The sequence below is a fragment of the Armigeres subalbatus genome, chromosome 2 (assembly GCF_024139115.2).
Source record: "Armigeres subalbatus isolate Guangzhou_Male chromosome 2, GZ_Asu_2, whole genome shotgun sequence".
NCBI classification, from domain to species: Eukaryota; Metazoa; Arthropoda; class Insecta; order Diptera; family Culicidae; genus Armigeres; species Armigeres subalbatus.
Window position 1 is genome coordinate 421,901,487 of NC_085140.1, and position 27,416 is coordinate 421,928,902.

At 44.3% G+C, this 27,416-nt stretch overlaps 1 protein-coding gene across 3 annotated transcripts in view; it reads left to right on the top strand.

The window, feature by feature from the left end:
- LOC134213467 (voltage-dependent L-type calcium channel subunit beta-1) overlaps positions 1–27,416 on the top strand; it is a 405,504-nt gene that overhangs the window by 13,900 nt on the left and 364,188 nt on the right. For all 3 annotated transcript variants that reach the window (XM_062692544.1, XM_062692543.1, XM_062692545.1), the window contains exon 2: positions 10,828–11,263. In XM_062692544.1, coding sequence (XP_062548528.1) covers positions 11,153–11,263 — 111 coding nt within the window. In that variant the 5' untranslated portion in view covers positions 10,828–11,152. The remainder of the gene's footprint in view (positions 1–10,827; positions 11,264–27,416) is intronic.

Consider the following 27,416-nt stretch of genomic DNA (forward strand, 5'->3'; position numbering starts at 1 on the left):
GCGTCTTCTAAGCCAGCGGTTCTCAACCTGGGGTACATGTAACCCGGGGGGGTACCTTCGCTGGCCTCAGGGGGTGCGTAATGGCGGATGTATTACAATTCAAAAAAACTTATTGATAAAGTTTGAATATTTTTTGCCTTTCTCGTATACAAAGTATACGTAAAGGTTATATGTTCGCTCCAAAAACGAACTTTTATAGGAGGCCCGGAGACCCATACTGTTATATACCGATCGACTCAGCTCGTCGAATTGAAGTGTGAGTATGTATGTGTGTGCGAACTAATCTCACTCATTTTTCAGGCACTTATCCTAAACCGATTCGCTCGTAACAACATGCATTCAACGCGAAATCCTGTTAAATTGTTTCGTATTGAAAATTGGTTGAATCGGACTATGAGATTCAGAGTTATGGCCAAAATACATTTTTTTACAATAAATATTCAGACTCATTTTTAAGCACTTACCCTCAACCGATTTCCTCGCAACAAGTTACATTCGACGCAGAATCGTGTCCCTATATTTTCTTTTGAAAATTGCCCGGATCGGACTATGGGCTCAGAAGTTATGGCCAAAATACTTTTTTTTTCATACCAAAAGTGCTTAGAAATTACTCACTCGAACGAAACGAGAAAGGCACCATCACCGCTAGGTGGATTAATCTGGGTTTTGTATCTAAATTTTGTATTGTACATTGATCCTACATATTTATTTATTTATTCAGACTAAGGCCGAAGTGGCCTGTGCGGTATATAAGAGTCTTCTCCATTCGGCTCGGTCCATGGCTACACGTCGCCAACCACGCAGTCTACGGAGGGTCCGCAAGTCATCTTCCACCTGATCGATCCACCTTGCCCGCTGCGCACCTCGCCTTCTTGTGCCCGTCGGATCGTTGTCGAGAACCATTTTCACCGGGTTACTGTCCGACATTCTGGCTACGTGCCCGGCCCATCGCAGTCGTCCGATTTTCGCGGTGTGAACGATGGATGGTTCTCCCAACAGCTGATGCAATTCGTGGTTCATTCGCCTCCTCCACGTACCGTCCGCCATCTGCACCCCACCATAGATGGTACGCAGCACTTTCCTTTCGAAAACTCCAAGTGCGCGTTGGTCCTCCACGAGCATCGTCCAGGTCTCGTGTCCGTAGAGGACTACCGGTCTAATTAGCGTTTTGTAGATTGTCAGTTTGGTACGGCGGCGAACTCTATTCGATCGGAGCGTCTTGCGGAGTCCAAAGTACGTACGATTTCCAGTACTGATCCTACATATATGGGTCACTTTGAACAATAATTAGTCACTCCATTATGCATGTTGATCAAATGGAAATGACCCACATTAGTGTGTGACCCATGATTGTGGGGTCAGTGTACATAATATGCATGGCAATCAGTCAAAGACTTTTGAATCCTGTCCACCCCAAGCAGTACAATGTACGAAGGGCTGTGGGACAAAAGATCAAAAGGACAAAACGTCGAATGAACAAATTTAAAAAATCTGCAATGTAATATACCTGATCGAGTCAATATGTTGAATAATATGCTTCTAAACTAAAATTTAGAATATAAAGGTTCAGAAGCCTCCTGTTGAGAGAAATAAAGGCCTATTTCCCGAAAAGCTCAATAGCTTCGTTGCAAGAAGCCTCCTTTCAAGAGGTTTCTTCCGAAGCAGCTAGTAAGCCTCTTGCCAATAGGCTCAGAAACCATCTGTCAATAGGCTCGGAAACCTCCTGACAAGAGGCTCGGAAGCCTCATTTCAAAAGGATATGAAGCCTCATTTCAAGAGGCCGGAAGCCTCCTTTTAAGAGGCTCGAAAGCCCCCTTTCAATTGACTTGGAAGCTTTCTTTCAAGCTGCTCGAAACCTCGTTTCAAGACTTCTTATTCCAAAAGGCTCGGAAGCCTTTTACCAAGAGGCTCAGAAGCCTCCCTACAAGAGGCATGGAAGTCTCTCTTCAAGAGATTCATATTTTTTTCAAAAGGCTTGGAAGCCTTATTTCAAAATGCTGAGAAGCGTCTTTTTAAGGTACTCAGAAGCCTCATTTCAAGAGGCTCGGAAGCCTGCTTCTAAGAGGCTCGGAAGCCTGCTTTTAAGAGGCTCGGAAGTCTCTCATTAAGAGGCTCGGAACCAATTTTTTCAAGAGGCTCGGAAGCTTTTTTCAAGTGGCACGGAAGTCTCCTTTCAAGACACTCGGAAGCCCCCTTTCAAGAGGCTCGGAAGCCTCCTTTCAAGAGGCTCGGAAGCCTCCTTTCAAGAGGCTCGGAAGCCTCCTTTCAAGAGGCTCGGAAGCCTCCTTTCAAGAGGCTCGGAAGCCTCCTTTCAAGAGGCTCGGAAGCCTCCTTTCAAGAGGCTCGGAAGCCTCCTTTCAAGAGGCTCAGAAGCCTCCTTTCAAGAGGCTCAGAAGCCTCCTTTCAAGAGGCTCAGAAGCCTCCTTTCAAGAGGCTCGGAAGCCTCCTTTCAAGAGGCTCAGAAGCCTCCTTTCAAGAGGCTCGGAAGCCTCCTTTCAAGAGGCTCGGAAGCCTCCTTTCAAGAGGCTCGGAAGCCTCCTTTCAAGAGGCTCGGAAGCCTCCTTTCAAGAGGCTCAGACGCCTCCTTTCAAGAGGCTCGGACGCCTCCTTTCAAGAGGCTCGGACGCCTCCTTTCAAGAGGCTCGGACGCCTCCTTTCAAGAGGCTCGGACGCCTCCTTTCAAGAGGCTCGGACGCCTCCTTTCAAGAGGCTCGGACGCCTCCTTTCAAGAGGCTCGGACGCCTCCTATCAAGAGGCTCGGACGCCTCCTTTCAAGAGGCTCGGACGCCTCCTTTCAAGAGGCTCGGACGCCTCCTTTCAAGAGGCTCGGGCGCCTCCTTTCAAGAGGCTCGGAAGCCTCCTTTCAAGAGGCTCGGAAGCCTATTTTCAAGAGGCTCGGAAGCCTCCTTTTAAGAGACTCGGAAGCCTCCTTTCAAGAGGCTTGGAAGTCTGCTTTCAAGAGGTTCGGAAGCCTCCTTTCAAGAGGCTCGGAAGTCTCCTTTCAAGAGGCTCGGAAGTCTCCTTTCAAGAGGCTCGGAAGTCTCCTTTCAAGCGGCTCGGAAGTCTGCTTCCAAGAGGCTCAGAAGTCTGCTTCCAAGAGGCTCGGAAGCCTCCTTTCAAGAGGCTCGGAAGCCTCCTTTCAAGAGGCTCGGAAGCCTCCTTTCAAGAGGCTCGGAAGCCTCCTTTCAAGAGGCTCGGAAGCCTCCTTCAAGAGGCTCGGAAGCCTCCTTTCAAGAGGCTCGGAAGCCTCCTTTCAAGAGGCTCGGAAGCCTCCTTTCAAGAGGCCTGGAAGCCTCCTTTCAAGAGGCCTGGAAGCCTCCTTTCCAAAGGCTCGGAAGCCTCCTTTCAAGAGGCCTCAGCCTCCTTTCAAGAGGCCTGGAAGCCTCCTTCAAGAGGCCTGGAAGCCTCCTTCAAGAGGCCTGGAAGCCTCCTTTCAAGAGGCTCGGAAGCCTCCTTTCAAGAGGCTCAGCCTCCTTTCAAGAGGCCTCGGAAGCCTCCTTTCAAGAGGCTCAGAAGCCTCCTTTCAAGAGGCTCAGAGCCTCCTTTCAAGAGGCTCAAGCCTCCTTTCAAGAGGCCTGGAAGCCTCCTTTCAAGAGGCTCAGCCTCCTTTCAAGAGGCTCAGCCTCCTTTCAAGAGGCTCAGAAGCCTCCTTTCAAGAGGCCAGGAAGCCTCCTTCAAGAGGCCTGGAAGCCTCCTTCAAGAGGCCTCAGCCTCCTTCAAGAGGCTCAGAAGCCTCCTTTCAAGAGGCTCGGAAGCCTCCTTTCAAGAGGCTCGGAAGCCTCCTTTCAAAAGGCTCGGAAGCCTCCTTTTATGAGGCTCGGAAGCCTCCTTTCAAGAGAATCGGAAGTTTCCTTTCTTGAGGCTCAGAAGTCTCCTTTTAAAAGGCTTGGAAGCCTCCTTTCAAAAGGCTTGGAAGCCTCCTTTCTAGAGGCTTGGAAGTCCCCTTCAAGAGGCTCGGAAGCCTCCTTTCAAGAGGCTTGGAAATCCCCTTCAAAAAGGCTCGGAAGCCTCCTTTCAAGAGGCTCGGAAGACCTCCTTTCAAGAGGCCCGGAAGCCTCCTTCCAAGAGGCTCGGAAGCCTCCTTTCAAGAGGCCTGGAAGCCTCTTTTCAAGAGACCTGAAAACCTCCTTGCAAGAGGCTCAGAAGCCTCTTCAAGAGGCCTGGAAGCCTCCTTTCAAGAGGCCTGGAAGCCTCCTTTCAAGAGGCCCGGAAGCCTCCTTTCAAGAGGCTCGGAAGCCTCCTTTCAAGGGGCTCGGAAGCCTCCTTTCAAGAGGCTCGGAAGACTCCTTTCAAGAGGCTCGGAAGACTCCTTTCAAGAGGCTCGGAAGACTCCTTTCAAGAGGCTCGGAAGTTTTCTTTCAAGAGGCTCGGAAGTCTGCTTTCAAGAGGTTCGGAAGCCTCCTTTCAAGAGGCTCGGAAGTCTCCTTTCAAGAGGCTCGGAAGTCTCCTTTCAAGAGGCTCGGAAGTCTCCTTTCAAGCGGCTCGGAAGTCTGCTTCCAAGAGGCTCAGAAGTCTGCTTCCAAGAGGATCGGAAGCCTCCTTTCAAGAGGCTCGGAAGCCTCCTTTCAAGAGGCTCGGAAGCCTCCTTTCAAGAGGCTCGGAAGCCTCCTTTCAAGAGGCTCAGAAGCCTCCTTTCAAGAGGCATGGAAGCCTCCTTTCAAGAGGCATGGAAGCCTCCTTTTAAGAGGCTCGGAAGCCTCCTTTCAAGAGGCTCAGAAGCCTCCTTTCAAGAGGCCTCGGAAGCCTCCTTTCAAGAGGCTCGGAAGCCTCCTTTCAAGAGGCCTGGAAGCCTCCTTTCAAGAGGCCTGGAAGCCTCCTTTCAAGAGGCTCAGAAGCCTCCTTTCAAGAGGCTCAGCCTCCTTTCAAGAGGCCTGGAAGCCTCCTTTCAAGAGGCTCAGAGCCTCCTTTCAAGAGGCCTGGAAGCCTCCTTTCAAGAGGCTCGGAAGCCTCCTTTCAAGAGGCTCAGGAAGCCTCCTTTCAAGAGGCCTGGAAGCCTCCTTTCAAGAGGCCTGGAAGCCTCCTTTCAAGAGGCTCAGCCTCCTTTCAAGAGGCCTGGAAGCCTCCTTTCAAGAGGCCTGGAAGCCTCCTTTCAAGAGGCCTGGAAGCCTCCTTCAAGAGGCTCGGAAGCCTCCTTTCAAGAGGCTCGGAAGCCTCCTTTCAAGAGGCTCGGAAGCCTCCTTTCAAGAGGCTCGGAAGCCTCCTTTCAAGAGGCTCGGAAGCCTCCTTTCAAGAGGCTCGGAAGCCTCCTTTCAAGAGGCTCGGAAACCTCCTTTCAAAAGGCAACTCATTACTTTTGGCAGACATTGAATTGTTTTTTGACAGATGTCTTATACTAATGACACACAGGTGGTATTCGTACCATGGTACAAGTTGTACCACAAGTGTGTCACCTTGAACAATGCTGGCAGAACGTGGAAAACCGTGGTACAATATGTACTAGGGTATATTACCGGTGGTACTTGTACCACAGGTGTGTCTTTAGTATTATTGGTCTTATTTGTGTCTTTGGTGTTTTGGTCTGAAATTTTATCAGAATTTCATTAAAAATTTCAATAAATATAATTTGGAAACAATTTTTTTTTGACGTAGGACTACGTCTGTGTTTTCTATATTGGGGTACACTTTACGATTGCGAAAATCGGGTACCGTCACGAAAATATGATAGACTTTAAACTTTAATATCTAAGCCGTTTCTCGATGGATTTTCATTTTTTCTGGACCATTCGATCAAGGATGAGTCAACGCTTCTTTGTATTTATTTGAAAATACTGATTTTTAACTAATTATTATCGATAATTGATAAAAAGTTTAGAAATAGGTAAACTAACCAATCACGTACATGCATCACTAGCACAGACATCAAAAATCAATCCATCGCATTGGTGGTGATGCTCGATGTGTTGCTGCAGATCATTCAACCTCAACGAACCAGAATTTCATATGACGAAATGGTTTACCATAAAAATAATACAAAAAAATATTACAAATTGTGGTGTCAGTTAGTTGGAAAGAAACATTGGGAAAAGAAAATTGGTTCTTCTCATTTTATGAAAAGAAAGAGTTAATTGCGAAAATGGACTGTTTCGGTGGTATCGGGTTTGGCGTGGTTGTTTGGTTGCTGTTAGTGATTCCATCCATTAAAATTCACTACATCATCTCCCTCCGACGTGCTATCAAATTCGCTATTTACGATTGAGTTTTGCACTTTGAAGAAAGTTTATTTCGGATAGTCGGATCAACCTTCTTTTGTATAAAATCAATGAAGACGCCACCTCAATGGAAACTATCTACAGCAACCACCCATCGGTGAACTTCGCTCGGACAGACAGATGTTGAAAGATAATGTTTTGTAATATGAAGAAACTTCGTCTTGAGTCGAATCTCTGTTGTCATTCCTCGCAACAACATGCATCTTAGATAAACAACATCTCATAACCAAATTTAGAATCTTGCGAGAAAGTTTCATTGGATTCTTAGAATTTGTCATTCTCCGAACGATCCGTTGTCTGTGGAATCCCGATCGAAATGGCTCGCGCCCGCCGAAAGCAGCTTTCTTATATCTAATGAAGTAATTCCATTAGCCCCGCCCCTTCATTAATCGTTATGAGTGCACATTATATTTACACCCATATCAGGGGCGGGGCTAACGGGTTTAATTTATTAAATACAAGAAAGCTGCTGTTCGGCGCGCGCGAGCCATTTTGATCGGGATTCCACAGAGAGCGGTTCGGCATTCGATGCAGCGGAGCGGACACAGCAGCACGAAGTGGGTGGCAGTGTGGCAATGCTGTAAATTTATTTCAACCTTTGGAGGCTTAGCGAAAAATCATCAAGTGGCGGTCGGACAGTTGCAACGCAAGGTGTGGACAAGCGATCGGATGCAGTTAGTTATTGGAATGTGAATTGGAAAAAGAAAATTGGTTTTTCTCAGGACCAACATTTTACAAAAAGAAAGAGTTAATTGCGAAAATGGACTATTTCGGTGGCATTGGGTTTGGCGTGGTAGCTGGTTGCTGTTAGTGATTCCATAAAATCAATGAAGACGCCACCTCAGTGGAAACTTTCTACAGCAACCACCCATCGGTGAACGTCGCTCGGACAGACAGATGCCAAGAGATAATGTTTTGTAATATGAAGAAACTTCGTCTTGAGTCAAATTTCTGTTGTTATTCTTCGCAACAATACGCATCTTAGATAACCTACATCTAATAACCAAATTCAGAATATTGCGAGAAAGTTTCATCAGATTCTTAGAATTTTTCTTTCTCCGAACGGTCTGTTGTCTGCGGTATCTCGATCAAAATGGCTCTCGCGCCGAAAAGCAGCTTTCTTATATCTAATGAAGTAATTCCATTAGCACCGCCCCTTCATTAATCGTTATGAGTGCGAAATATATTTACACTCATATCAGTCACAAAAGGGCGGGGCTAACGGGCTTAATTTATTGAATACAAGAAAGCTGCTTTCCGGCTCGAGTGAGCCATTTTGATAGGGATTCCGCAAGGAGCGATTCGACAAAATCTGATGCAGCGGATCGGACACTGAGGGTCAAATAACCCTCTCATAAGAATGGCTGGTGCTACCCAGCAATTACAATAAGACATCGATGCAAAATGATTCGATATCTGTCAAAAGTAATCTTACTCTGCGAGCAGGGTTATTCGAAAATTATTGAAATGTCACTTTTAAGTTTAATTACAGTTTAATTCTCCAAATGAGACAGACCCTGAGTAGCTTTCTGACGGCGCAAAACGATTAAGTTTTGCACTTTGAAGAAAGTTTATCTCGGATTGACCTTCTTTTGTATAAAATGATGGCTCGGAGAAAACTGATTTCAATTCTAATGACTAACAGATACATAACCAAATAATCTTGCCAGAAAATTTCACTTTCCGCCGATGACAGCCTAATCGATGAAGACGCCAATACCTCTTCTTGGATGAATAGTTTCCTGAAAATAACTATGTGTAATTAATTCTTGAAGTTCTCTTCACTTTGCCACGTACATTCCCATCGCGGGAGAAAACCAAACGTTGCAAAAAAAAATATTTGCGTGTGGTTTCGTGCCACTTCGGATTCTGCTTATTTCTCCTTTATTTCGGACATTTTTGAGGATGGTGTCTTCTAAGTTTGTGATATATATTTGTGATCCACTGAAAACCAGTAGAGTGGCTTCAGCGTAGATGCGGCCGATGAGTTATGTTAATTCCATGGTTAGAGACTCAAAGTCCATCCAAATGGGGGCAACTATTCGACTTCATGACTATTATGGCAAATACTATCCATTTCGTATAGCTACGTAGTCCTACGTTACCTTTGCGTACAACCCGATTGGGCTGCACCTTTGAGTTTTTTAATTTCTCATAAACTCCATTTAACAATACTTCAACTTCTTGCATTTTTTTTAGAATTTCTTCAGAAATTATGTTGGTAATTCCTTCGAGAATATCTTCTGGTAACCTATCGGGAAATCCACCAAAAATTATTTCAAAAAATCATCCAAAAACTTCTACAGTGGTTCTAGGAGGAGCTTTCCGAGGGATTCCTGGAGAAACTTCCCAACTAATTTCAGGTGAAACCTACGGAAAAATATTCAGAGGAATTCCTGGAGGAGCTTCCGAAGATACTCCTGAAGGATCTTCTGGAGAAACTCATCAAGGAACTCCCGGAAAAACTCCTGGAGGCACTTCCGCAGAGACTCTTGTGGGAACTTCCGGAGGAAATCCTGGACGAACTTCCGTAGACACTCCTGGAGGAACTTGCTGAAGATCTCTTGAAAGAACTTCCGTAGGAACTCCTGGATGAACTTCCGGAGGAAATCCTAGAAGAACTTCCGGATGACTTTCTGGAAGAATCTCCGGAGGAATTCCTGGGGAAACTTCCGGAGAAATTCCCTCCTTGGAAGAATTCCCTGAGGAACTCTTGAAAGAATTTCTTGAGGTACTACTGAAGGATTTTTCGGAAGAACTTCCAGATGAATTTCTGCAGGAACTTCCGGATGAATTTTTGGAGGAAATTCCGGAGGAATTCCTGGAGAAACTTCCGGAGGAATTCCTGGAGGAACTTCCCAAAAAACAATTTTAGCTCAATAAGCTAGCTTTTTAGCTGTAGAATACTGTTTTTGGTTGAATAAGTGTTCAATCAGCTTCCAATGTTTGATTGGTTCTGGAGCAATTCCTGGAGGAACTCGTGGAAAAACTTCCGGAGGAATTCCTGGAGGAGCTTCCGGAGAAATTTCTGAAGGAGGTTCCGGAAGAATTCCTGGAGGAACTTCCGGAAGAATTCTTGGAGGAACTTGTGGAGAAATTCCTGGAGGAACTTCCGGATGAATTCTTGGAGGAACTTGTGGAGAAATTTCTGGAGGAATTTATGGAGGAATTCCTGAAGGAACTTACGGAGGAATTCCTGGAGGAATTTCCGGAGGGATTGCGGGAGGAACTTCTGGAGGGATTCCTGGAGGAACTTCTGGAGGAACTCCTGGAGGAACTTCTAAGGGAATTCCTGAAAGAAATTTCGGAGGAATTCCTGGAGGAACTTCCGGAGGAATTATTGGAGCAACTTCCGGTGCAATTCCTGGAGGAATTCGCTGGAAAACTTCCGGAGGAATTTGCTGGAGGAACTTTCGGAGGAATTTGCTGGACGAACTTCCGGTGGAATTCCTGGAGGAACTTTTGCAGGAACTCCTGAAGGAATTTCCTAAGGAACCTGAAGGAACTTCTGGAGGATCTTCGGGAGGAGTTTTTTGATGATTTTTTCAAGGAACTCGTTGAGAAACTTATGAAAACACTCTGAACAATTTTTGACTTTTGGAATCAGTTCACGCCGACCCACGCCGCCGCACTACCGCTGCCGATCTCCAACGGCGTGACGCCGCCGCACCGCCGCCGCCGGTAAATTTTCAATCGGCGCACAGGTCTACCATAAGTGCTTACGTAATTTGTGTACTACCCCAACCTCAAAAACACTTTATTCATTTCTTTGCCGACTTTTTTTTTCAACTTTTCAAGAATGATATTGATAACATCATAACATAAAATAAAAACTTCTGACACCTATACTGCCGTTTTACGCATATTTGTCCCATGTTTGCTGGGAATTCCTATGTGGGACAGCGTATAACGGCAGTATATGAATTCCATATTTCCAACTATGGTTTAAGTTTGAAATAACAAATGAATACGCCAAAAAAATAGACAAACCAAACTTAATGTTCGTCGCAAAACCTTCTGTGATATAATCGACGGAAGCGACGGTATGGCTGCTTCACCCTGCAGCTACTTTTAGATAGCGAATTAACGAACTAAACTTGCTCTACTGAAATAGGTTTTTACGTTAAGTTCCCTCATAAAGCCTACCCATTTTCGGTGACAGAAAGAAAACTGTCGTTTAATATAGTATAGATGTGGAACCCCACCTAAGATATCACCATCACCACCAGCTTTACTTTGTAGAAACGTTTTTGTCGCCCTCGAAATTAAAGGTTATTGCAATCGATTCAACAAAATTCTGTCTGTGTTTGAATGGCACCGAAGAGTATGTTTGATTTTTTTTCCGTTTTCCTGAGTCAGTACATACATGTCTGAATCGATTTCCTTCTCTGCAGATTGGAACTGCATACCGGGAATCAAGCCGCAAGTTGCACTCTTTACCTATAGTCGACATCGATGCCTGGTGTTACAAAGTACCGAATTCATCTCGCTTATTATTTTCTATTCTCTCCACCGCATCGACAACGGTTGCTACCGATCCAATTTCGAGTGATTGGGAAAAGGAAAAACCTAGCTGATTACTAATGAAAGTTACAACTTGTTTTGTTGTTTCGATTAGGGGCAAGTAAATAAGCTGGTCTTCGAAAGTAGTAATCAGTAATGTTATGCGATAAGAATCGGGTGATGTGTTTGTGGTTAAATAGTGAAGCAAAACAGTGAAGTGCAAATCCCGAGAAATTTCATGCCGAATCACATCTCCAATGGTTCTGGCTTAGAGAAGAGCGGCTAAAGCGCTGTAGTAGTGGGGAAATTTAAAAAAGGAACCCTTCTTTGTCAACGAGCACTGGCCTGGAAAATAACGCGTGTGTTGAAGGGCAGTACGCGCGCGCGGAGTACACAGAGACAACGCAGATCCCAACTCTAGTCCAACTTGGCGCTGGTCTATGGTGATTGGGATGAATGCGAGACATCATCTCACAACGTCGCTATCCCAAAATTTGGATACCAATTGTACGGAGTTCCCGGACGGATTCGAGGAGACGCTGCAGCTGCAGGTGAGTTTAAGCAAGCTCTCTTTACGTATTTGCAAACATATCAATTAGAAAGAATACCATAAAATAAATTGTGGGAAAGTTCAATCAGGCCCATTAAGAACTACATTAAAGCTAAATCAATTGTTTAAATACAACCCTCATAAACAGCAAATAATTTTGAAAATTCAACGACGTGTAATATCTGTGTATTTATTTATTGAAAATATTTATGTCTACCGGTATTCATATTTTTTTTAGAAATTCAATTTTTTGTGAGTCAGTCGCAGATGATTCCTACCCGAGCAGGAGCTGTTATGTTATGCTTAAAGTATTTTGTATATTTATTTTTTGGCATTTTATCTCTTATGCAAGGCTAGTTCATAACAGAATATGATATCAATAACAGAATGAGGTATTATTGAGGTTAATTCTTCTGCTCTGGTGGGAATTGTGTCAATTCTCTACTATTACTTTGGGGACTTCGTCAAATCTCTCCAGATCTCCCGTCGGATCTGTTTTGGGATTCCATCGAATCTCTTTGAGGACTATGTCCAATCATTCGGGGGATTCCGTCAAATCCTGTCATGGAAGTTGTAAAAATTTCAATTCCGAATATTTCGTGGACTGAACTGGAAATCTAAACCCCCTTCCTTCAGTATAAGCTTCTCTTGTAGTCACCCATTGTGACGCTAGGCTTAGAGGGTAGAGTCAACTTACACATCCTATACACCATACGTCCCTGGCACATATTACAAAACAAAGTTAACTAATCCTTTTTTTTTAATGCACTAATCAGTCACTCTTAAACGCATTAATCAGTCACTCATATTTTACTGCATTTCTTTAGTCGAGTCGCTATCACTTGTCTTCATGAATACAGTTGCTTGTTTTGGTTGTCTCAGAAGCTAGAAATGCTGCCTCTTTTTCCTCAGTCCTTTGCATAAGCGGGTCAGTGAATGCGCCCAGTCTCGTTGTCCACTCGCGAACATGATGGATGACTGCTGGTCTGCGACGAAAACGTAAACAAATCGATCCGACACCTTTTCTGTGCGTGTCGCGACGACCATGAGAGGCCATCGTCCGTCTTCGCCGTAGTCGATTGGCGAACGGCGAATGGATGATGATGGCTGTTGATCGACCGGCGCTCGTCGTCCGTCGTCCCCATCATCGACGACGACGACGCGCGGAGCAAAAGGCGGCCGCATCATCGAACGCGTGCGGTCGAACGGTTTCAGATGTTTTCCGCGTTCGTCTCGTGACGAACACGTGCTGTCAAATTTCTGAAATATCCATGACCAACCCAATAACGATGCTTTGTTTGTGGAATTTTGGTAGTACCTGTTGAAAATGCTTGTACTTCTGGTGGGTAGCTCTAACAAATCACGGCAAATCATATCAAAGGCTTCCAGTTCAGTTCTTACGCAATTTCATATAACGCATACAATATGCGGTCGGATGAAAACGACGATCGATAAAATATCATTACCGCTGTTGAATATTTAGGTCCACATTCTCACGCTTTTACTTCGAGTGTCCCCACCGAACAGGCATAATAATCGTTTCCAATTTGCACCCATATCGTAGGCAGCAAGACCAGTTACACCACTAATACAAATTTCAACCAATTTCGAAGAGAAGCACTAGTAAATAGATGAGATGGTGATTGCGGAAGAGCATCGCTTTTGTTGTTCGGCTGGTGGGCAGTGGCCAACAGCGCGCGGCAAGCCAAAGCGACTAGCTTAGCTCGGTGGACTTTCATCGTAAATCACCAATGATTTACGGCCGTTAATTTATGCTGCCCGCCTGGTGGAGATGTATATTTAAATTTGGCCCAAATGGAGTGTTTCGATTATCATCTAAACGGCAATGATGGTATGGCAAATACCGAGATGAGTAGTTGACGATGGGGCCATTTTGTTTTGGGATTATTTGAGGAGATCCCGGAAGTTGAACAGGGCGAACAATAAACATATTGGTTGATTTGTAACACATTTGTCATAAAATGCATGCAGTGGAATGTATTACTAAAAAAATGATATAGACGTATTCTTTGCATTACGCATATTAAATAACGAAGTGTCAGTATTTAGGGGCACGGCAGGTATTTCCGTCCACGGTAGTAAGGGCTAAAACCAACCAAAGCAACGCCCATTTGCTAGAATTCCACTATAATGGAAGCAGAACGAGCTTACGATTTGGGACGGATGGGTTTGGCAAAAAAAAGTGTCACTTTTACTGGTTTTCGAGACTTTGACGAAAAGTCAAAAATGCCTGCCTTAACCCTATTTGTTATGTTGATTTTTTGTATTGAATTTCTTCACTTAGCTTTAGTTCATGTACAATGATTTGACATGAAAAACCTGAAACCACTGCTAAAATCAATTGAGATCATCAGTACTTGTACATTGAAGATGAGTACTGATGAGTACTAGTCCCAAGCAAGCATCTGTTGGTTCTCTGTGCAATAACAGTTGATCTGGTCATAATGCGATAGCAACTACGGGCGGTCAATTAAGCTAAGCTAAGCTTTTCATACCCAAGTCATGGTGTTAGGTGGGACGCTAAACAGCCCTGACACGACGGCCCTCCGACGAGACAGGAGGTTTGCGCAGGCCCAATAAGCCGCCTTTAAAAACAACTATTACGAACGACATAGAAGATAATACGACTCGATACAATCGGCAACGACCTAGGCGACGAATAAAGAATCACGATTGGAAGCTTGGAACATGGAACTGCAAGTCGCTAGGCTTCGCAGGTTGCGACAGGATAATCTACGATGAATTACATCCCCGCAACATCGATGTCGTAGCGCTGCAAGAAATCTGCTGGACAGGACAGAAAGTGTGGAAAAGCGGGCATCGAGCGGCTACCTTCTACCAAAGCTGTGGCACCACCAACGAGCTGGGAACCGGCTTCATAGTGCTGGGAAAGATGCGCCAACGCATGATTGGGTGGCAGCCAATCAACGCAAGGATGTGCAAGCTGAGGATAAAAGGCCGTTTCTTCAACTACAGCATCATCAACGTGCACTACCCACACGAAGGGAGATCCGACAACGAGAAAGAAGCGTTCTATGCGCAGCTGGAGCAGACATACGATGGATGCCCACTGCGGGACGTCAAAATCGTCATCAGTGACATGAACGCTCAGGTAGGAAGGGAGGAAATATATAGACCAGACATCGGACCGGATAGTCTGCATACCGTATCGAACGACAACGGCCAACGATGCATAAACTTTGCAGCCTCCCGCGGAATGGTAGTCCGAAGCTCTTTCTTCCCCCGCAAGAATATCCACAAGGCCACATGGAAATCACCTAATCAAGTAACGGAAAGCCAAATCGACCACGTTCTAATCGACGGTAAATTCTTCTCCGACATCACGAACGTACACACTTACCGCAGTGCGAATATTGAATCCGACCACTACCTCGTTGCAGTATGTCTGCGCTCAAAACTCTCGACGGTGATCAACACGCGTCGGAGTCGTCCGCCGCGGCTAAACACTGGGCGGCTACAAGACGGTAGACTAGCCCAAGACTACGGGCAGCAGCTGGAAGTGGCACTCCCAACAGAAGAGCAGCTAGGCGCAGCATCTCTTGAAGATGGCTGGAGAGATATTCGATCCGCCATTGGAAGCACCGCAACCGCTGCACTAGGCACGGTGGCTCCGGATCAGAGGAACGACTGGTATGACGGCGAATGTGAGCAGTTAGTTGAGGAGTAGAATGCAGCATGGGCGAGATTGCTGCAACTCCGCACGAGAGCGAACGAGGCACGACACAAACGGGCGCGGAACAGACAAAACTCGATTTTCCGGAGAAAAAAGCGCCAGCAGGAAGATCTTGACCGTGAAGAGACGGAGGAACTGTACCGCGCTAATAACACACGAAAGTTCTATGAGAAGTTGAACCGTTCACGTAAGGGCCACGTGCCACAGCCCGATATGTGTAAGGACATAAACAGGAACCTTCTTACAAGCGAGCATGAGGTAATCCAAAGGTGGCGGCAGCACTACGAAGAGCACCTGAATAGCGATATGGCAGACCACGGTGGCGGTATGGTCATGAACCTAGGAGCACGCACGCAGGACATGCGACTTCCGGCTCCGAATCTCCAGGAAATCCAGGAGGAGATCGGCCGGCTGAAAAACAACAAAGCCCCTGGAGTTGACGAACTACCAGGAGAGCTGTTTAAACACGGTGGTGAGGCACTGGCTAGAGTGCTGCACTGGGTGATTACCAAGGTTTGGGAGGATGCGGTTCTGCCTCAGGAGTGGATGGAAGGTGTCGTGTGTCCCATCTACAAAAAGGGCGACGAGCTGGATTGCAGCAACTACCGCGCAATCACATTGCTGAACGCCGCCTACGAGGTACTCTCCCAAATTTTATGCCGCCGACTAACACCAATTATAAGAGAGTTCGTGGGGCAGTACCAGGCGGGATTTATGGGTGAACGCAGGTATTGCAGAAATGCCGCGAATACAACGTGCCCACACATCATCTATTTATCGACTTCAAAGCCGCATATGATACAATCGATCGGGACCAGCTATGGCAGCTAATGCACGAAAACGGATTTCCGGATAAACTGATACGGTTGATCAAGGCGACGATGGATCGGGTGATGTGCGTAGTTCGAGTTTCAGGGGCATTCTCGAGTCCCTTCGAAACGCGTAGAGGGTTATGGTAAGGTGATGGTCTTTCGTGTCTACTATTCAACATCGCTTTGGAGGGAGTAATACGAAGGGCAGGGATTGACACGAGTGGTACGATTTTCACGAAGTCCGTCCAGTTATTTGGTTTCGCCGACGACATTGATATCATGGCACGTGACTTTGAGAGGATGGAGGAAGCCTACATCAGACTGAAAAGCGAAGCTAAACGGATTGGACTAGTCGTCAACACGTCGAAGACGAAGTACATGATAGGAAGAGGCTCAAGAGAGGTCAATGTGAGCCACCCGCTACGAGTTTCTATAGGTGGTGACGAAATCGAGGTGGTTGAAGAATTCGTGTACTTGGGCTCACTGGTGACCGCCGATAACGATACCAGCAGAGAAATTCGGAGACGCATAGTGGCTGGAAATCGTACGAACTTTGGACTCCGCAAGACGCTCCGATCGAATAGAGTTCGCCGCCGTACCAAACTGACTATCTATAAAACGCTTGTAAGACCGGTAGTTCTCTACGGACACGAGACCTGGACGATGCTCGTAGAGGACCAACACGCACTGGGAGTTTTCGAAAGGAAACCCTAGCAGCACATTCCAGACCGATTTGGTTGCAGCAACTCAAATGTGACTACATTCGTCTGTATAGGGGTTGCAGTAACTTTTGTGCAACATGTGTGCTGCTCGGGAAGTGTTGCGTACCATCTATGGTGGGGTGCAGATGGCGGACGGTACGTGGAGGAGGCGAATGAACCACGAGTTGCATCAGCTGTTGGGAGAACCATCCATCGTTCACACCGCGAAAATCGGAAGACTGCGGTGGGCCGGGCACGTACTCTAGCAGCACAATTCACGTTGATTTGGTTTAAATAACTCAAATATGACCAAATTTAGTCGTATATGAGTATAATAGACTGATTTACAACATCTGTGTTGCTCGGGTAGCCAGAATGTCGGACAGTAATCCGGTGAAAATGGTTTTCGACAACGATCCGACGGGAACAAGAAAGCGAGGTGCACAGCGCGCAAGGTGGATCGATCAGGTGGAGGACGACTTGCGGACCCTCCGCAGACTGCGTGGTTGGCGAAGTGCAGCCATGGACCGAGCTGAATGGAGAAGTCTGTTATGTGCAGCACAGGCCACTCCGGCCTTAGTCTGATGATAAATAGCAACTTGATTGTGACCAAATTTGGTCACATATGAGTTGCAGTAACCTATGTGAAACATGTGTGCTACTAGGGTATCACCACCGACCTACGCCCCATCAAGTTAGCCGTCAAACAATCCAGCATACGACCGAACTGCTTGAACGACCATCGAGGAGGCGCATAGCAGCTGCCGAAGAAGACCCCGTTGACTTTGGCAATGACGAAGCCCTCGTGTGTCGAAGACACCAACTCTTGGACTGGGTATTTCCTCGTTGTCAATATCGCCGCCATTTTAGACCCATCAGTGACCCAATTACCGTTCCTGGCGGGTACCCGATAAGGATCCGCTACGATGGCGATATCAGTCCCCCACTCAGCAACTGTCTGACACAGCAGTTGCACTACACTGTGGTTTTGCAGCACGCTTAACTTCGAACCCCCCATGGGGTGCTTGCTGTTCACAGCTTTGCTGGAACAAATCAAACAATTGGGAGGGTTCGTGCAGCATTGTGGCTTATGTCCCTCCAATCCGCAGCGTCGGCAGAGCTTGCTTCTGTCAGGGCCTGTACAGTCCCAATGCTTGTGCCCCGGTTCCAGGCACTGGAAGCGAATTTCGAGTTCCTTGTATATGTATGTCCACAGGGCACACCGACCATCCCACCTTGACGCTCCCTAACTTGACTACCTTGGAAGCGTCCGCTACATATAACCGAACCAATGCTACCTGCGTCTCTGCCGGACCTTTCCTTAGCCGAACGGCTGCGGTGGGCGTTTCCACTTCACACTGTCGCCGCAGTGCCGTGACGAGCTCTTCGACTTCGGTGATTTCGGCCAGGTCTTTAACCCTTAGATTTACCTCCGTCGTGGGTGCCCTCACCTTGACCGTCTCGCCTAGGACTTCCTCCGCCAACTTCTTATAGGCGGCGCCCTTTTGCGGGACGCCCCGCTTCAGCTCGAGTATTATCTCGCCCATCCGGGTACGTTTTATTCGACGTACGTCGGCGCCGAGTTCACCGAGCTTGACGTCACTCCTCATCGCCTTCAAGATGTCCGAGTACTTAGCCTCGTCCGTTTTAATGACTAGGGCATCGCCCCTGGAGCGATTGGCGCCTACCCTAGACTTCTTGCTACCCTCATTCGCTTGGGCCTTCTTTTCGGCCCTTGACGTCTTCGGTTTCCTCTTGTTCTTGATCAGGGTCCAGGAGGCGTCATCCAGCTCTATTTCCCTGGACTGGTGCGGTTGAGAGCTCTCAGCCTGCCGTAACCCCTTACCACCGTCTTTCCTGGGTGGACGGACCTTTCCAGGTCCTTCCTCCCCCGGTTTTGGAGGTACCTGGCCGGGGTTCAGCTTCCCAGCCCCACTACCCTTGTTCGGGATAGTAACCCTCCGCGTTTTGGAGCGGCCCCCAGGGAGCTCATCCCCTGGAGACTGTCTCCCCCGTTTTTGTGTCTGCTCCGTTGGAGCAGTGATTAAATCCGTAGTTTTTGGTTCCGCCCTTAGGATGGCCATTTTAAGAATAGTTTTCCAAAAACATAACATTTCCAAACCTTCATAACTTTTAAAACAATGGACCGATATGAAACACTTGTTTTTGTAACATATAAAAAAATTGTAAATGTTCAACAAGCCGTTTTTAATCCAAATCTGATTTATAAATTACCATTTCTTTGCATGAAATGGCCATGCGTCTCCATCACTTCTTGCCATGGATGAAAATATTCAATTTGCTATCAACTGCATTAACACGTAACAGGCAACTACGTCATAGACTCGTGGTTGTTGTGATCGGACTCTCGGCAATGCAGGCAAGAATATCTCGCAGCAAGCCGTCAGCCAAAAAAGAAAATGCCGCCCGATAGTAGGGGAAGGGGAGGCAAAATGCCCTAGCTAAGCAAACACTGCTTTATTGTCTCATTTGTAACGCTATTCATGGGTATTTTTACATTATGCAACAGTTTAACAAGATAGCTAGTTGATGCCATTCAAAAAATTGTCAAAAATCTCAATCATATTGATGTTATTCACATTTGAAAAAAGTTGTGATATTCTGTTGACGGAAAACTCATGAGGCAAAACGCCTTTTAGCTGGCAACTACTAGGGAACAAAGTACCATGCGTCGGCGAATCAGCATTCTGGTATGGATAGTGCGTGGAGACGCAAGTACATAGGGGAAGAGGCCCCAAAACGCCCCCCCGAGGCAAAACGCCTTTTGTGGTTTCCGTCATATTTACCGTCATTTAGATGGCCGTAACAAAACTAGATCTAAAATTATGTAGGTTAGGCGAAAAAAGCTTCAAAATAGTTCCCATACACTATTTTGAAGCTTTTTTCGCCTAACCTACATAATTTTAGATCTAGTTTTGTTACGGCCATCTTAATGACGGTAAATGACGGAAACCACAAAAGGCGTTTCGCATCGGGGGGGCTTTTTGGGGCCTCTTCCCCTACCGCTCGCAACTTATCATTTCAACTTGCAGTGAGAAGCACCTTGATCAAAAATGTCGATGTTATAGACTTGCATATATTCAACGCACTTGAGGTGTGACATCACTCCAAAATCAAAGAAATCTCACTAACAAATATTCTGATTACAAAAATAGGGTATTCAATAGATAAAACAATTAAATTGGTCGCGTTGTTTTTATACCGTATTTTGCTGTGCTGCTGCAATGCTGATTGCACTCCATAATGGTAAATATTTCCACCTGAAAGACAGTTTAGTGTCTACCCAGGGAGTGAAACTATTTCAATATCAGCTCACGCGAATAGAGGTCTGCAACCTTTTGAAGTGATGGAGACGCGTGATCATCCCAAGCATGTATATATATCCAAGAATCAATCTAGGTATGTATGTTCGCTAACTATTCATAACCACTAGACCGATTTCAACCAAATTTGGTACACATACTCATTATCCTGAAGGGAAGGTAACAAAGTGGCAAAGGGGTGTGAGTGTCATTGTTTAATTTAGTTCAGTATTGTTTAGAAAACGAACAATTCATTGCAACATTCAGGACCGATTTTAACAAAATTTTGTACACGTATCCACTATGAGCAGACTATGAGTGGGTAATTGTGGAAAGGGTGGAGGGGGGGGAGGGGGTTGTTATCTTCGTACGGATTGATTCTTATTTTTTAATCGTTTTATTATGTTTGTTTGAAATTATAATATTGTGATAGTGATAGTAAAACACTAAAAATATTATAAGTAAATGGCACAGCTGGATTCCAAAACCTACTTTCAGTTATCATCCACGAGATTTGACCTTCCCACGAGTCGAGCTCTGGGTTGTAAATCTCCTAATTGCGGTAATCCAACGCTGGCACCAGATCCTAATCAACCGTCTCGCTCAATATCATCACTTTTATCCCCCAGAAATGTCTTACCGTTGTTGTTGTTGTTGGTCAAAACGTTGCTCACCTCACCCCAAAATCTACTAATATATGCAAGATTACGCTCGATAGCAGCCCGGTAATGATTCGGTAATGTGCTCCATGACAAAAGATTCCAAGTGTGGATTCGTCCACATTCAAGTCAACTCGTACAGCGAAGACCGTGAGAGTGGACTGCTGGTCGCAGCTAACCTCCGTTAGCGGAGCGGCCGCAAATCAACGAGGATCTTTACCAGAAATCCGATGGACCCCGAAACGACGGCGCGGACGACGGGAGGAAAGCACCGAATAAAAACCAAAACATTTTAAATTATTCAAATGATCATAGAGACTAGATGTTGCGTTGCGGGACAAGATCGAGGGGACATGAAAATAAAACGAAAAAAATCGAAAATATAAAAAAGTATAATCACACGCTTTTTACTGTTTGATTCGCGCTCTGTTCGTTATGTCCCCTCCAATAAAGCGTAACTGGACCGTAGATGCTCTGGGGACGATATTCCACGCCTTTGGAATTCGATGAGTTTTGGTGTGCGATGCTGCGGTGTACGATGGTCGGGGCATTTATTTTCATTAAGCGTCGATATGTCATTTGGGTTATGGGGAAATTTTTTAAGTGAGGATAAATCAAGGAATGTGAATTTTGATTAAACGCTTGAATAGTGAGGGTTGTGTTACTCATTTTGAATATATTTAAGATCTTCGACAAAAATTTCTGCGTTTAATGATACGACAGTCTATAACATGACTACGTTACTTGCATCCCACTTTACGAAACGAAAAAAAACCTTTTCTAGTTCAATTTCTTCTACAATTTAGAACTTCTTGTTCGTTTGGAATAAAATCATTGTAATATACATAAAACATCATTGGTTCCTCTCGTTCATGGTGGCTGATCATCGTCCAAGTTCCAGTAAGGGATACTACGTAAAACAGTGCACACCGTTTTGCAACGTTTCAGCATTGAGAAGGACACAACATGATGTAAGTAACGCAACCGTCGTAAGGATTCAACGCGTAATACGCCAGCAGAAAATCCAGGATATTCGCTGACCGGAATCGAAAAACGTGAAATCCGCTGCAAGCATTTCATTCAAATTTGATTTTTCAAGCTTTTTCATAGAAATGTTATCAGAATGCATTAATTTTACTCCACATAAGAGCATCATAAATGGGCGTGAGTATCTTGATCACCTTCGCTGCGCTGTCATTTTGGGTTAGTCACTCGTTCTCGTATCCGTCACTGTTTTCGGCTATCAAATTGGTTAGACAGTTAATGAAATAGCAACGTTCTTACCGCGCTACCAAATTTAGTCACCTGTCAGTTGCGCTACTGTTATAGCAGTGCGTTTAGTAGCGTCCGGTAAAGTGTCAAGTGATGATACTGCACTGCCAAGCACCAATACTCGCGCCCATTAATTTTGCTCTAATAGAAGCATTAGTCGTTAATAGATTTTTTAGGCTATTATATATCACTTGTCATTGATACTAGGATGTTTAGATAATTATTCTATGACACTCTAGTAGATTTAACTAAAAAAACCCAGATTAATCCACCTAGCAGCCGGGGGTCCCGTGGCTTAGTCGGCTACACGTCCGCTTTATAAGCGGTTTGTCGTGGGTTCGATTCCCAGCACCCCGTCAACCTCTCATCAATCGCCAGAAGTGCAGCATCAGTACGGCGTAATGGGGAACGCGTCTGACCAACACAGCTACCTGACGGCAACAGACGAACTGACCCTCTTTTCGGAGACATACCTCCAACGGACTCGATACATGGCAAACAGAACAAAGCATCTACATGAACTCACGATATGGACGGACGAACGGACGATGATATGGACTATAGGTAATCTAAAAATAGATTCTGTGTGGATTCTATGCGACGAGAATACCACAGTAGATCTCGGCACAGTAGCGGTCGTCGAACACAGAGTGCCTACACAGAAAAAGATCTGTAGGGGAATAGATCGTTTAATCGATCATTTTGCATGTTTTTGCATTGATTAAAAAATGCATCGCTACCATTAAAAAAAATTCGTTTATGAATTTTTCCCCAATGAGGGGGCAATTTTTGATAGCAAACAATGGGACCGCATTCCCCGTCCAATGCAACTTGTTGCGTTGCGTGTTGGATGCTAGGTTCCAAAAAGTATGTCTATAAAGTTTGTACACATACACACACATACATACACACATACAGACGTCACCTCAGTTCGTCGAGCTGAGTCGATCAGTATATCCAGAGTTTTTTTTTGAGCAATCATATAGCCTTTTCCAATTCAATATTACCATACATTTCCTTCGAGTTTCGTACATACATCACTTTATTCTGAAAAATAATCCTCGGCATATAATGATGTAGTTTTCATGAAATACTTAACATGCTAATACAAAGTTGACTATGATTTATGAGCAATGTCATCCAGTATGCTCAACCCACTGCATTTTTGGTTCTTCCCATTTGCAAGAATTCTAGGGAATTGCTTTCCCAGAAACCCAAAGCTTCTAACCCCTCAGGAATTATGATCAATTCTTCCACCAAAATTACCACCAAAGTACTTCAGCCTACCCTCCAAAGCCTCCAAAGCAATGTTGAATGGCAGACACGAAAGACCATCACCTTGCCGTAACGCTCTACGCATTTGTGTTTCGAAGGAACTCGAGAATGCCCGAGTAGTACACATATCGCAGTTTAGTTACCGCAACTTATATGTGACCCAATTTCGGCCACATTGAAGTTGCTGCAACCAAATCTGAAACTCGAACTACGCACACAACCCGATCCACCGTCGCCTTGATCAACCGTATCAGTTTATCCGGAAACATGAGGGAGTATCTTGTAGGCGGCGTTCCGTAAAATGATTGCGCGATAGTTGCTACTATTCAGCTCATCGCCCTTTTTGTAAATTAGACACACGACACCTTTCATCCAGTCCTGCGGTAGAACCTCATCCCCCCAAACCTTGGTAATAACCCAGTGCCTCATCACCGACCGTATTTAAACAGCTCTCCTGGTAGTTGGTCAACTCCAGGGGCTTTGTTGTTTTTCAGCCGGCCGATCTTCTCCTGGATTTCTTGGAGATTCGGAGCCGGAAGTCGCATGTCCTGCGCGCGTGCTCCTAGTTTCAATTTCATACTGCCACCGTTGTCTGCCACATCGCCATTCAGGTTCTCTTCATAGTGCTGCCGCCACCTTTGGATCACCTCATGCTCGTTTTTAAGAAGGTTTCCGTTTATGTTCCTACACATATCGGTCTGTGGTCTGTGGCTCTCACGTGAACGGTTTGATTTATCATAGAACTTACGTGCGGTAATAGCGCGGTATAGTTGCTCCGCCTCTTCACGGTCTGATCTTCCTGCTGGCACTTTTTCCTCCGCGCCCGTTTGTATAGTGCCTCGTTCGCCCTTGTGCGGTAATGCAGCAATCTAGCCCATGCCGAATTCTTCTCTTCCACTAACTGCTCACATTCGTCGTCATACCAGTCGTTTATTTGGTCCGTTTCTTCGGTTGCAGTGGTTTCGGTGCTTCCAATGACGGATTTAATATCTCTCGAGCCATCTGCAAGAGACGCTGCGCCTAGCTGCTCTTCCGTTGGGAGTGCCATTTCCAGCTGCAGCGCGTAGTCTTGGGCTAGTCTACCGTCTTGTAGTCGCCCAATGTTTAGCCGCAGGGTACCTGTAAGATTCTTGCAATCATTCGAGCGGCATAGGCAGGTGAGTGTTGGGGCACATGTGGTTCCAGTGCACTACGGTCCAGGATACAGATTTACGCGAAAAGATACACTTTACGCAAAAACTATATTTTTTAGAAAAAACATTTGTTCTACAAAATTGTTTAAAATAGTAAGGCCAGCATCATGGTGCTTCCAAAAAATAGGGTGGCCCAAAATATAAAAAAAATAGAAAAGATTTTTTTTTATTCCTCGGTTATGTTCTACAAAGTTGTAGCGCAGCTTATTCCAATAAATTTTGCTAAAAACCTTTTTCTGTAGCTCTTAAGTTGGCGGAATAAGAGGAATTTTAACTAATTGAATTAGGGTGTACATCAAAAAACAGTATTTTTGATCTACTTTTTTTGTTTTAGATTTCTCAAAAAAATCATCTTTTAGAGCTCAAGAAAGTGCAATTTTTGATGGGAATATGCTCAATATCTTTTTCTGATCAAAAGTTATAGTCGTTTTTTTGTCAAAATTACATTTTTTTTAAAAGTTGATCTCCAGTTAGGGCAGACCAAAAAATATGTTTATACGGCATTTGAAAGAGCAATTCATATTCTTTATTATGTCAAAAAATTGGGGATACGTTATTTTTTTATCTTAAGATTTGCCAACGGAAGAAGATACAGACGATGTTATTATAGCAAAACACGCGTTTTGAAAAGCCCCAAAAAACTTCAGAACAGATCATTAATATTGTTCTTTGAGAGACTTTGAGGTAAGTAAAATTGCTCTAAACAAGTGAGCTTAAGAGCTACATAAAATATTTATGTAGCAAAGATTGATTGGAAAAAGCTGCGCTACAATTTTGTAAAACATTTATATTAGTAGGTATACCGCAAAATAAAAAAAAAATTAAATTTCATATTTTTATAAAATGGCTCACTCTATTTTTCGGTAACTATATAATAAGGGCCCAAGTATCCAGAATAACTTTGTAGACATTTTTTTTTTCTTAAAAGTATACTTTAGGCCGAAAATGCGTCTTTACTCGTTAATCTTACAATACGATGATAATGATAAAACGTGTTAAAGCTGAAGATTTTTTTTTTCATTTTTCACGAATGTTACCTTCTAAAGACTTTTAGGGCTAGCTATAAGAATATCGTCTGTATCTCCTTCAATTGTCGAGTTTCATCAATTTACTTGAAAAAACATGATTTTAGTAAAATTGGTAAAATCTCCAATTTTTGACATGATAAAGAATATAAGTTGCTCTTCCAAATGCCGTGTAAACATATTCTTTTGGCCTGCCCTAACCGGAGATATCAACTTTTGAAAAAAAAAAAAAATTTTAACAGAAAAACGATTATAACTTTTGATCAGAAATATTCATCAATGAAAAGCAATTTAGGGGCCCTCCTTAGCCGTGCGGTAAGACGCGCGGCTACAAAGCAAGACCATGCTGAGGGTGGCTGGGTTCGATTCCCGGTGTCGGTCTAGGCAATTTTCGGATTGGAAATTGTCTCGACTTCCCTGGGCATAAAAGTATCATCGTGTTAGCCTCATGATATACGAATGCAAAAATGGTAACCTGACTTAGAAACCTCACAGTTAATAACTGTTGAAGTGCTTAATGAACACTTAGCTGCGAGGCGGCTCTGTCCCAGTGTGGGGATGTAATGCCAATAAAAAAGCACCATTTTTTTGAGCTCTAAAAGTCACCCGAAGACGACTTTTTCGAGAAATCAAAAACAAAAAAAGTAGATTAAAAATACACCCGAATCCAATTAGGTAAAATTGCTCTAAATCCGCCAACTTAAGAGCTACAGAAAAAGTGTTTTTAGCTAAATTTGTTGGACTAAACTGCGCCATAAATTTGTACAACATAACATATCAGTATTTCGTGGAATTAATAAAAATCTTTTTTTTTATATGATGTGCCACCCTATTTTTTGGTAGCACAATAATGATGGCCTTACTATTTCGAACACTTTTGTAGAACAACAGTATTTCTAAAAAATATAGTTTTTGCGTAAGATGCATCTTTCCGCGTAAATCTGTATCCTGGACCATAGTGCAGTGTGTCTTGTGCACATGTGGTGCATGGGGAGTGCTAGGAGAGTTTAGTTGCATACGTGCACTTGTGTACGTCATGTAGGGGGCGCAACGCCCAATAGTCATCCCCCGAAGTATTGCTTAATTGCGGGTCGGGGGAAATACTGGAGAGGAAGGAGTTGGTTTTAGTAAGTCGGGAGTGGTGATCCCATCCCCACACTACCTATAGGTTCACCTCCCCAGGTGTCTGGTTGCAGATTTCCATTACATCCATTTAAAAAAATCACACTGCGGTAAATGCGTTCGTTCGTGATGTCTGATAAGAATTTACCGTCGATTAGATCGTGGTCCATTTGGTTTTCCGTTTCTTGATTAGGTGATTTCCATAGACGAATTTCGCGCCAACTCGACCAGCGGTTGGCAGCACCATCTTAGAATCGAATGAAACTTGGAGGGCATGAAGATATGGTATTTCTAAGCCACTCTGCAAACTAAGTATTTCAAAAATTGTCAAGAGTAACATTTGACGAAGGACTATTTTTTTTTCATTGATTTTTTTAAATCGATGTAGCTTTAAAAATACAAGACCTACAAAAAAGTGTTGTATGGCGGACTGTCGCGAAATTCCCTGAAGTTTTTTGGAAAAATATAAAAATATAAATGAATAAATAAATAAAAAACCGATTCCTACACTGAAAAATTTAACTTTTATAATTAAAATCGATATTACTAAAAAACCTCATCTCAGAAATCAATAAAAAAAAATTTCTGTGGTGAGGTATTTTAATTATCTAACTTTTTCTGGGAATAATGTTCCTGTGACATATTTAGGGAAAAAAAGTTTTTCTAACAAAAACTTTTTTCATGTCCATATTGAGTGAAAATTTATCAGCCTGTTTTATGCCTACAACGCCAATTATAGGTTCAGCAGCCTATCATCAATCAACGACACATTTTGGACGTATAAAAATTTGTTTAGGAAGCAATTTAGCATAATCTAACATTAATGTGGACCAACATTTGAAAAGGGTTTATATTTCCATTGACTTTTTGTATCGAAGTAACTTAAAAACAATTGGATTAACAAAAAAACAATGTATACAGCCGTGACCAATGTATACAAAACCTTTTAAAAACTCATCTATTGAGCTTGCTTTCCAAAATCATGAAGTTTGATATGTCGCAAGATTGGTTTATACACCACTTGAAAAGTGTCCACTACCCCACCGAAGAATCTCGA